The sequence below is a fragment of the Thermobia domestica genome, chromosome 15, assembly GCF_964235325.1.
Source record: "Thermobia domestica chromosome 15, izTheDome1.hap1.1, whole genome shotgun sequence".
In the NCBI taxonomy this organism is placed as follows: Eukaryota; Metazoa; Arthropoda; class Insecta; order Zygentoma; family Lepismatidae; genus Thermobia; species Thermobia domestica.
The window spans coordinates 42,246,577-42,259,576 of record NC_137468.1 but is presented as its reverse complement, the minus strand read 5'-3'; the positions used below and the strand labels follow the sequence as shown (position 1 = coordinate 42,259,576).

Here is a 13,000-nt window from a genome sequence, read left to right as displayed (position 1 = left end):
TAATGGCAAATTTCTCTCTTTAATCACCAGCTATTGAAGGACCGTAAACAGTGAGTTGTTCTTTCAGGGCGACTTCTAACCCCCCCCTCCCCAACCCGTGATCTCAGGGGAATGTACTTGGGCCTCTGCTATTTGTCCTGTATATGGATGATCTCTACACGCACTTACCAGCTCAACCTAGCGGCCTTCTGCTTTTTGCTGACGATTGTAAGTTATACAGAGAAATATTGTGTCTCCATGACACAATTGCTCTACAGGAAGACATAAATTACCTTATAGGTTGGTGAGAAATGTGGCACTTGAAACTCAACAGTAAGAAATGTGACAGTATTACTGTTACTTTGAAAAAGTCTCCTGTTCCCTCCACATACCATGTCAATGATTCCCCTATCACACATTCTGCTAGTCATAATGATCTTAGTGTCATATTTAATTCAAAACTCACATTCTCTGACCACATCTCCTCAATACTTAAGAATTCAATGCGCATGTTGGAACTTCTTTATCGATTCACTGAACTACGCACTGTTTCGTCATTAGCAACTTTTTATAAAACTTTAATAGCGCCCAAGATCGAATACTTCTCTCCCATATGGGCCATGGCAGCACCTACATATCTCTCCAGACTTGATTCTATTCTTAATTTCTTTATCGCTATAGCCCGTTTTCATGTTCCTGCACTTCGAATATTATCTAAGAAGGAACTTTTGCGACATCTGAATATCCAGGCTCAGGAAGTACGCAGAATTATCTCTGACCTGAAATATCTTCGTAAAATAGTTAATGGAGACTAAAGATCGGAAATATTACTTCAGGAACTATCCTTACGTGTCCCTTCCCGCATCACCCGGAATACCCACATATTCCATCTTGCCTGTCCTAGGTTGGCAATTATACAGAGGTCTCTTTTTTACAGAATACCAAACTGTTATAATCAAGTAACAACTGTGTGGACATTTTTTCGAGCTACCCGATGTTTGATAGAGCAATTAAACGAGTTTTGACAGAAAAATATTACTTTTACACTTTTTTGACACTGTTCTATGTTGTTGTTATTGTTGTCTTGTTTTTTCTTTCTTTTGTTACTTCCCTGTGTAAAATGGCGAAGTTATGCTGTATCTGAGAATTTGTTCAATAAATAAATGAAGATTTGCTGAAATCGGTGGACATTTTTTTTTTTAAATAGGAAAATTAGTTCAAATTTTAATTATTCTTGAAATTGATATTTGAAATCTTTGAGTTTTATATCCCATGGTTATGCTGGGTAGGCTAAAGGGGACGGTGATGACGAGAAATGAATAAAATGGGGGAATGAAGAAAGTGGAAGCAAACGGGAGAACCGCGAGGAAACCCACGCACACGGTGTTTGTCCACCACAAAGTTCACTCGATACGAGCTGGGGTCGAACCATTTATCCCATGCACTAAAGGTGAACGCTCTACCACTGAGCCACCGCGGTCCCAAATTAATACTTAATGTCTACACTTATTCTTCAAAGAATTGAGAGCTTATACAAGAATTCGAACGTAAAATAATATTACTCGGCCGTGAAATATATAGCCTGAAGTTCCATTAAATTTGAGTCTTGTAAAAATACTCATAATAAGACGAGCAAATAAATCATGCTTATAAAAGACAAAGATGCTACTGCGTCATGCTAATAGGTATTACTGCCTGCATGACGCCAATAGATGTCGCTAATGTGCATGAAATTTGTAGACTTAAAACTATTGTGATGATCTAATTGGAACTTAAAAACTACATTGGTTTAATGTAATTATTTCAAAATAAGACAAAGGTCGTAACCATATTTAGAGCTGAGCATTAATATTTGTGTATTTCTACTGGGGATGGACAAAACGAGAAACCGGTTTCTACAAAAGCCGACATTTTTAATTTCTCCAAAAGCCTGTTCGTTTTTCCACTGAAAACCAGTTTCACATCTCTCCAATAATTTTGGATTTTTAGTGAGACCAGTGTAATTTTTGCTGATGCTGCTATCCTTTCTTGTTCTTGTAGTGCTCGTGTCCAAAGAGGCACTACTTAACAAAGAAGCAGAAAGTTTCTGTTAGAAAACCGAGCAGTAATATAATGTAACAATTTAATTGCAGCTGAAATTGTATTGTTTCAGTTTAACTGCTTGAACTTGGGTAGTGATGATACTGGACATTAATAAGATAACGACCGTAACCACATTTAGATTTGAGCATTAATATGTGTATGAAACCGTAAGTTAATTTGTAGGGGGGGGAACTGTTATTTAAGCGTGATTTTAATCTGTGGTGTACAGCTGGCCGAAGGCTTGGACGCAACAACTAGTGTTTTTGGTACGAAAGATAAAATGATATATGATTTAATGTTACGCAATTATGTCATTTAGACTCAACGATACAAATGATACCGTAAATATGCACGTGTATAGTGGGCACTTTTTTATCATATTTTAAACTATGGTGTATCATATACACGAAATAATTTCAGCAGTACTACGCGTACCTTCACTAATCATTGCATATAACATGTACAGTCCGCAGCAAAAAAAACCTGCAACATAAACATATAAGATTATTGTGAAACGACGGAATCTTTTGCACCAAAATAAGTGTGCAAGGGAGGTCGCCGAGGTTTCTCCTGGAGTGATTCGTGCCATTAGACGTTATGTTGATTCCCTGTGCTGTTAGGCGTAGTTTCACAATAAACTTACATACTCATGTTGCAGGTTTTTTGCTGCGGACTGTACATGTGCATGTAGATATTAACAGAGGGAATAGAAATCATAATCACGGGGTTGGTCACCGTTGTCCTAACTATTTCGTTTTTATCCATACGGCAAAAATTTGATGACCAACCATTAAGAAAATACTGCTTTCAACATAAATTTTATTGTATTTTATGTACTAGACACCGTTTTGACCGATTTTTCTCAGAATTAGGATGTAACTGATACAAAAGTAAATAAGGAATGCAAATGAATGATAATGAGAGAATTAACAGAACAAAGACAGCTTATGAATGGGAGAATTACGACAAAAAAACACGGACACCATGTTCACATAGAAAAATTCAGCTACTTCGTACGAGCCATATATTATTTGTTACAAATGCAGGATTAAAGTAGTAATTTCGGCTTAATAGAATCAATAGGAATTCTTTCCATAAAATCTGCTTTGTTGCTACGTGATTTTTTACAGGAATGATTCGTGTTATTATTTACTATTATTTTTCTGCTATCATGTTCTAAGTAAAATAATACAATGTTATTACTTTTTCTGTTTTAGGAAAAATTGGTTGTACGCAACCGCGGCGTGTTGCAGCGATGTCTGTAGCTAAAAGAGTTGCTGAAGAATTTGGTTGTCGTTTAGGCCAGGAGGTGGGGTATACCATTCGATTTGAAGACTGTACTAGTCCGGAGACAGTGATTAAGTAAGTATTATAATACAGTCATTCGACAGAAGTATCTAGGTCTATAGTTATAATATTAAAGTCTTTCATTTAACCTTTGGTGCATGTAGTCCCGGATTCGATTTGAGATTGGATACAAAATTTTGGTCTTAATCTAATAGTGTGTTGCAGTTGAAGAGCTTCTTGGATTAAGATCAAAAACTATAATACTAATAAGATCCAAAATAGCATTCACACTAAACGTTTCAGTGGTAAATTTCCGTTTCATCAGCGAGTATCTCTTTAAAAATTTACATTGATTTAAGAACTACATTGTTGATGACTTTTCTTGACTGTTGAAATAATTAAAATGATTACTGTAAAAATGATCTTACTATTATCTTGCTTGCAACTCTTGGTATCCTTATAATACTTCTAGGAGGCGTGGTGGCTCAGTGGTAGAGCGTTCACCTCCGGTGCTTGGGGTCCCTGGTTCGATCCCAGCTCGCGCCGTGTGGACTTTGTGGTGAACAAACACCGTGCTCGTGGGTTTTCTCGGGGTTCTCCCGTTTCCCCCCACTTTCTTCATTCCACCATTTTCACTCATCTCTCATCATCACCGTCTCCTTTAGCCTAACCGGAATAACCGTGGGACGTAAAACTTCAAGATTTCATTTCATTTTCTTATGTTACTTGTAAAAAACCTTGTTCTCTAGAAATAACGGTTTATATATATACTTACAAATCTTAATTCTTTCCACTTGACTTAGTTCTGCATGACAAATATTTACTTCCTAGTAATATTTACCTAAACAGATAAATTTAATGTTGAAATTACTGTATACTGGTCCGTATACTGGTGAGTAATATATAACCGTCTAATTACTACTCCAATCCACATTAATGATTTCTGATTTTCAGAAATAGTTTAAGGATAGTACGGATAACAGGCAAGAAATACTAAGAACATTTTTTCAGCAACCATTTTTTTATTTCTAAAGTAAAGAAAAGTTACCAAAATGTAGTTCTTAAATCAACGTAGTTCAATTTTTTAAAAAGAATATTCTCCTGAGGAAAGCGGAAAATCACCACTAAAACGTCTGTGCGTGTGAATGCTATTTATGCTTTCATATATACAGCATGTGAATACTATTCACATATGGATACTTTGATGAGTACTAAATTTTTGTTATTATTGTTAAATATACATTCTATCAGTTCAGTAGATAGTCACAAAGTATTGTTTACAAAGCCAGAAATATGTTGTTTACCGATGCGCTAAGCTCGCATTACACACTGTAACGTAAACCACGTTGAGAATTCACCCTTTGTGGGCTGTATTGCGAAAAAATTAAAATTTATTTTTCTAATTTAGAAGTAGCAAATTATCTTCACAATCATAATCGTCTGTGCACATGCTGCTCGCGAGTGAGTATTTTGAGATTTGTGATACTAAGTTTCACCTGAACTACTTTTTTTTTACCTGGTACTGATGCTTTCCTATTAAGTTATAGCCAATGTATTTTCTTCGGAACATTTTAACTCAAATTTAGAATTAATTTTCATTTGCAAGGAAGATAATCGGGAGAAAGATAAATATAACAGAAAGTATTTTCTGACACCTATAGAAAAGAAGTAGTTGGGTAACCAGATCTAAGCTACAGCAGCTTTGGTAACAACGCCATTATTATTTATTATATTTTAGAGCAGAATTCGCTACTTGTAGCCTTACAGGTAATCGAAGCAGCGACTACTCGCGCTAAACATTCGGCTAAATGGAAGCAGTCGAAGCCATTACACACAAAAGGTAAATCATTAAAAGTTGGTTAGTGATACTAGAATTCATAATAAATATCTAAAAAGATCGCCTTAAGCTTCCGTTAAATGAATTAGTTTCATATGGTTTCAAGGACTCGGTTTCAATTTTATTTTATGATGAATTTAATGTAAGAGTGCTGACTCATGTAATAAAATATGAACATATTAATTGTGATTTTAATTCTCCTGTATTAAAATTACTAAAGATGCAATTGCCTAAAATTTATTCCAAATAAGTTGGAAACAGTTCAGATCCATTAATTAAAATCGATTACTAAAAACTCTCTGAGTTCGATACTTCAACCTGTTTCGAAATGATGTGCTTTCATTCTTCAATTGTCTTCGTTCAAACTTCTCACAGAAACCCGTTAAAGTAGAATGTTGCACATTATAACCTGAATCTAAATATCTTCGATTTCTATTTTATATGAAAATTTCTATTTTAATATAAATTCTTCGTATACATTTAGTATAAATTTCAGTAATATAAATTTTTATTTTATATTCTTCAATGAAAATTAGTTATTTAAAGTTTTTTCTAGTTTACTTCAGTGAATATTCCGTGTACAAATGAAATTTGAGTGTATTCAGTTTTAGTGTTAGATGCACTAGTAATTAATTTTGTTCCAATGATTTAAGGTTTCAAGAAGTTGTATATTTGATACAACTCATAGAGTCCAAGTTTTTTAATGTTCCTACTCTTGCACTCAGTCAGATACTTCAGAAGATAATTCGTGTGACAGCTTAAATTATTTCGTGCCTCACTGAGGATAATGATAGAAAGTCGTTGAAACTGTGTCCAACTATCTCATCTAATGGACGCTTAAGATGAATCTTTTTAGCATTATTAAAAGTTATCGAACAAATGTGGTTGATGCCTATTTGATGGGTAGGTTGACTCAAATGCAGTTTTCGAAAAATGTTGTATAAATATTATTCTCCTTTTTTTTTCAGGTACATGACAGACGGTATGTTGCTTCGTGAATGTCTTGTAGACCTGGATCTCAAATATTATTCTGTGATTATGTTGGACGAAGCTCACGAAAGGACAATTCACACGGATGTTTTATTCGGTACGTTAATAGAATTTTGTTTTTTATACTTCGCTTTGAGATTATTCGAGTGTTTATCAGTATTAGAATGTATTGTTCTTTGCCCTTATTTAAAGACGCTCATCCGCTGTTTCCACCACTTTTTCAAGACACGACAGGGATCAAAGAATAATGTAAAAATTTATCTGCGTAATTTTCTAGTAAGTATAAAATAATACTCAGTAAACTAGAGGTAGTCTTCGTTCTTGTCAGTTCGGCAGTTAAAACTATGATGTCATTATTGAACACACATCACCACACATAGTAATGTTTTGTAAATATAAGGTTATTATACTGAGAAAATGTTTTAGCAATATTCTTTGATTTCAGAAATATTTGTAAGTGTTATGACCATCCTAAAAACATACACAGGGTGAATCGCCCTTGTAACTTTTAAATTAATAGATAAGAAACACTGATAACGTCCATGATTCAAATATCGACAAGGGAACATTATTTCACATACTTTGCAATACAAGCAGGTTAACAGTGTTACCAACAGAAAGTTGTATTTTTTCAAATTACATTACGTCAGATTATTTCATGTTTCAAATGTACGTGTTTACGTGTTACAAACTAAGGATGCTACAGTATCGCAGACATTCAAATTTTGGATTCCTCTATACGGGGTTAGTCCATTTGAAATCACCCAATGAGGTTGCTTACTTTTATCGTTTTTGTACACGAAGTTGTACTATATTTACAAAATTGAAGACAAGTATTCTTTAATTTTTTAGGTAGTTTCTTGTATAGAGCCGTCATCCTGTTTTGCTCTTTACAAATCTTTGCGATAAACGCTGTAGCTCCGTTACTTTTGAAGATATTAATTTCAAACAGAAACAGTTTGAAAGAGAATTAAATGTACATTTTACGGTATGGCCAATTCACATTTAAGCCTATTGTACAGTATTTAGAAAATGGAAATATTCATCTTTGAAATGAGAAATTCTAAAGAAAAAATACGACTCACCGTTAATTTTATTTGTAGATGTAAGCTTCGTGGTATATTAATCGCGAAAACAGTTTGGTATCTAAGAGTCTCGTCCTTGCTTTCTAGTGCGTCTTCAAGCATTGCGATTTTTCGAAAAAGCCCGAGACCCAGAGGCTTCAATTTATATTTTTTTGGCTCCCAGAAAAAGCACAGAGCCCCTAGGACTACCAGAAATTCCCTAAATTTTACATTTTAATTAAGCAGTTTAAAATATATAACTGCTGATCTTAAATTCGAATAACTCGCGCGCTGTTTATTTATTTATTATAATGACTCTCCCAAGAACCACAGCATTTTCTAAGTTTGTGTCTACTAATACTAAATCTTTTTAAGAACAGTTCATGTTGATTTTAGAAAATCGGATTATGTATATAGTTTAAATAAATGGCTTTGAAAATATTGTAAGAACGGTGGCTTCTTGAAATAGTCTTTTAAAACTTGCGACACACCGTCAATATCAAGTAGTCAGCCATAGGTGTTTGTCTTTGAAAAGTTTAATTTTAATTCCTGCTGCTTTTAATGTAACAAATATTTTAAGAAGGTTGTGATAAAATTCCGAGGTAATTTAAGAATATGACTCTTCATCTCATGCGATAAAAGTGTTCGCGCACGTATAGTCCTGTATCATCCTGTTTTATGTTGTTTCTTGTGCAGTGAAACTTCCAGGTAAGAAAAGGAATACTATAGCATACGAAGTATTTTGAGCTATGATATGGAAATCGTATCAAGTACTGTTTTTATAAAGATATTTTTGTTGTAGGTCTCCTGAAGCAAGCTGTGAAGAAAAGACCAGAATTGAAATTAATCGTGACCTCAGCTACCTTGGATGCAGTAAAATTCTCACAATATTTCTTTGAAGCTCCTATATTCACAATACCTGGTCGAACGTTTCCTGTGGAAGTTTTATATACCAAAGAACCAGAGACCGATTATCTTGATGCTTCTTTAATTACTATTATGCAGATACATCTCAGAGAACCTCCAGGTAAGTAAATTATTGAATGATAAGAGTTAGTTATGATTACATTCAAGTGAAGACGTTGGGGGTCTTCGTTTGAAACAATTGAGTGTAAAGCCTATATTACATTCACTTTCAAGCTCATTTATGACCTGTTTTCGTTTTTTATGTCAAATTAAATTTAACCATTTGGTTGTGGTTTCTTTCTGTTCCTATGATAAATAATTTCAAAAGTTGTCTATCTATCTATCTATCTATCTATATGTTCTATCTATATGAATCTAGTGGATCCTGGGATCAAGAGGACGCAAAATTTATTAACGAAATTGGCAGGCGTATATCCATTAAATCAGGAGACACTCGAGCTAAATCTTTTCTAATTCAACGCTTAGCATTGCCATTCAACGAGGGAACGTAGCCGCTATTATGGACACGTTACCCACTGGTAAAGAATTAGAAGAGATTTTTCTTTTATAATTACTGACGGCGTCTAGTACACTAAGAGCATTGAAATTTGGAAATAAAGTTAGAGAGATCTAGAATACATTTGAACCCCAAATCTTCTGGGAGTTAAAGCGTGAGGCAATACATTATACAGAACTATGTCAACCCGAAGAAAACTAGTTCTGGTTTTCCCTTTCTCAGCAGAGAGCACAGTAGGTCAAATGCATCGACCTCCGATTGAATCATTATTATTATTTTAAATATTTGTAAACAATCATATATTCAGCCGAGGTTTTCATCAAAGAATGTCGGAAAATTAATTGTTGTAGAAACGTTATATTCAAATTTCTATTTGTTTTTGTAATTTTAAATTTTTAAATAAACTATAAAATTTCTCATATATATATATATATATATATATATATATATATATATATATATATATATATACATAAGGGCTGCGCAGGAAGTACCAGACTGTTTGCCCTATCGCGTCAGTGGCGAGAGAGTCGCAATCTTGTTATCAGAACGTTACCCCACACAGTACACATCCAGCTTGGTAGCGTGAGAACTGTGACGCTCTTATTGTGCTTTCTGTGATGTGTTACAATGTGCGTTACAATAGAAAGTGTGCATTCTGTGATTAGGTTTTTGTTGGCAACATCGCCAACTGTGTGAAGTGTACGGACATGGAATAATGAGTGAAGACCGAGTGAAGCAATGGTGCATTGATTTTAAAAATGGACGATGTCCATGATGACGAGGCCGCAGTGGTAGGCCTAGCCTTGTGTCTGATGAACTGGTGAGGCGAATCGACGACAAAATTCGTGCAAATAGTCGTTTCACGATTACGAAACTTCATGAACATTTTTCCCAAATTTCACGGAGTTTAGTGCATGAGCTGCATGCCAGTGGTTGAAATTGCGGGCGACAGGTATTTACCGCGACTCTATTGAAAAACTTGTGCCATTGTATGTAAGTATCTTAATTTGCATGGTGATTATATGGAAAAGTAGCTTAAAAGTGTACCTTTCAAATGCATATAATACACTTAGGTTTGTTCATTCTGTTCCTTTTTTATTTCAAAACGTCCGTTACTTTCTAGAGACAGCCCTCGTATATATAATCTGAGTTTCAGTCTGTTTTGTAAATATTCCAGTAAATAAGCTTACATAAAGCAAAAGAAAAATACAACAAAATAGTAAGTATAAGGTTCAATGACGATTCCATTTAGATAAAAAGAGAAAGGTATAATATTAAATTACGATGGAATAAATAGTAAAATGAAAATGTACAGCGAGTTAGAATGACTTGCAGCAGTAAAATGTGTAAATTACTGCTGTTATTACTTCTTTAAAAGTAACAAGTAGACTAGGGCGTGGAGGGAACATCTACTGTAAGGGTTAGCAAGATTGAAGGGGAGGGAATATAAAAGATCAGCAGTGACAACCCGTACATAGTTAGACGCAAAGCCACTGTGTTAGTACAGTAGAAGGAAACTAAGTGTGCTGACAAATCCAATGCACACAGTGTGCGCTCACTGCAAACATTATATCTACAATATATATATATATGATTCAAATTCACTAACGAGCGCGGCGCCACTGAGGTTGCGTGATTATAGTTTGTACATGCTCCGTGGCTTTGTAGCGTGGGTCCAAGGCGCTTAAACTACTTTTATTTGAGTGATATATGTCAGTACGTCTATCGTTATGTCGTTATATCTGACTTTTGGGACTGGAATTTCTACTTACTTCATGGTTCTCGTAGCTTGACGATTGGTTTGTGACATCAGGTGAGTCAATACAGTTTATTTGCCGGCACCGTAAACGCTAAAGCATGTTCATTATCAGACTATAAGGGATATTTAGCTGATATGGGAGTAAATGTAATTTTAGTAAAGTTTGTAGCTCGTCTATCGAACTGTAAGTGAAAACTTAGATCGTTATCGTAAGCATGAAGTAGTTCTGCAATAATTAAATTTAAAGGTCTTAATGAAACTTTGAACTTGTGGGTTGCGATTATTGCAGTATTCCAGTTACTGTCTTCGCAAAATTTGTAATCTGAAAATTTTATTTTTATTTTAGGGGACATTTTGTTATTTTTAACCGGTCAGGAAGAAATCGACACGGCGTGTGAGATTTTGTATGAACGAATGAAATCTCTCGGTCCAGATGTTCCAGAGCTTATTATCTTACCTGTGTACTCTGCTCTTCCAAGTGAAATGCAGACTAGAATTTTCGAACCTGCTCCTCCTGGATCACGTAAGGTAAGTATAAGCTTAGACCTACGTAGCTTAGAACATGCAGCATAAGATTGGTACTCATTTAGAAATTTACTTTCTCTATAATATCTGCTTCTTGCAGTGGAAGTCTTCTACAGGACATCGGTGAAGACTACAATTTAAGAAAATAATTCAATTTATTATCAATACTGTATTAAAAGGATACACTTGAAAATAGACTAAAGAGCAATAGTTCTAGGAGAGAATTCGAATGTATGAATATTTGTATAATAACCTGGAATTCCAACCTAGGTCTCTGGACTACCATGCCGATACGTGAATCACTACGTTACCCAGTCCCCCCTGAACAGTCATACATTCTTTCACTCTTGAAGTTCGGATATTAAACATTTTATTGGTTATCCAGTCAGACCGTTTGCATCTGCTATCATAATTTTCATTGTTAGTAAATCCTATGTGCTTTTAAAATTATTGGTGGAGATGTAGAATTTGTATGTAGCAGCCATTGCTGTTACGAATTATAAAATATTAATTCGAGGTAACTTGTTTCTTGAATGAATGGTTAATTTGATGTATTTTATACATATTTATTAATTATTCATTTTAGCGGATTACGAGGAAAACTAATGTAATATAATGAGTGGAATGAATGGAATGGAAGAATGTAATGAAAACTGAATACCGTGCCTAATAATCCTCAAAGAAAAGCCTGTAAACTTGAATGCAGTAAAAAACATTGTTAATTGTTAATAGTTTGAAGTTAATTTAGATTGCAAATAAAGAAAGTTGAATCATGACAATTAATGGATAAAAAAAAGATTTTGGAAAGTGAATTAAGTTTGTATTTTCAGTGTATATATACTGAAGTACAAACTATTTTCAGTGTTCTAAAATACTCAAGCAACTATTTTTATAGAGGGAGTTTGGCTACGGGCATATAATTTGAAGTTCTCACCAACTACTTCTATAAAAATTGTTGCGGAAGTACTGGAAAATTCTGAAACATGGATATTTGGATAGGGCAAATACTAGTTCCTAAGTGAAGTCTTGACCCGACTACGGTAGATCCTATATTTTTGGAACTGTGGACTTTTTCAAGTTCATTTTTTCATGGTTTCGTCAGCCTGTAACTCCGAAAGAAAGTATTTGTGCACCCAGGTTGGTCTATACTTTTTGTCTTATTTTGGTGTCAGGAGTCACTTCCCAAACGTTGTCGGTGTTGTTTTGAAACACCTTGTATATATGATGTCTTCTTATCACGTTCTTAAATTTTAGTGCATTGAAGTTTCCCAAGACTTGATATACAAAGAGTGAAAAATGCACGAATGGACTGAGATACGAATCCAGGTCTTCGGACTGCCATGCCGACACATTAATCACTATGCTATTCAACCCGTCCTCCCTTGAACAATCATCTATATATATATATATATATATATATATATATATATATGGTATATATAAAAATGAGAAGTGACTATGTTTATGACTTCATACCTCTTGAACCAGCCGACCAATCTCGATCAAATTTTTAAACATAGATGAGGTTAGGACCTGGGATGGTTTTTACCATTTCATTTTGACGGTGCAACTTAGGGAAGAGGAGGAGGGAGATATAATAATAAATAAATAAAAATGATAGTCACTACGTTTGTGACTTAATAACTCTTGAACTACACGATCGATCTCGATTAACTTACCAACATAGATGAGATTCTGGCGTGGGATTCTTTCTGTCATTTCAGTTTCACGGTGCAACTTAGAGGGGGGTTGGGAGATGTTTAAAAATGATCGAAAATGACCGATATTAGTGTGAAATCCATAGTTTTCGGGGTCACCGAGACGAGCAGTGACACTTCCGATGCCGTTTAAATTCAAATTCAGCCCTTTATGTCCAAAATGGAACGTATTCTCTCCGTGCGAAGAACGAGTATTCTGCTAGTTTATGATAAATGGAGGAAATGACCAATTTTATAAAGCACGGTAAGAGAGATCTGGGTCTGAAGTTCAATCCAGTTGTGTATTTTTCGCTCTTTATGGAACACCTAAATCGGTTATTTCCTCCACTTATA

At 34.6% G+C, this 13,000-nt stretch overlaps 1 protein-coding gene across 1 annotated transcript in view; it reads left to right on the top strand.

Annotated features, from left to right (window-relative positions):
• The window catches only part of pea (ATP-dependent RNA helicase pea), a 74,923-nt gene that overhangs the window by 47,482 nt on the left and 14,441 nt on the right, over nt 1-13,000 (top strand). The window contains exons 14-17 of the mRNA XM_081739643.1: nt 3,279-3,423; nt 6,154-6,272; nt 8,042-8,266; nt 10,771-10,952. Coding sequence (XP_081595769.1) covers nt 3,279-3,423; nt 6,154-6,272; nt 8,042-8,266; nt 10,771-10,952 — 671 coding nt within the window. The remainder of the gene's footprint in view (nt 1-3,278; nt 3,424-6,153; nt 6,273-8,041; nt 8,267-10,770; nt 10,953-13,000) is intronic.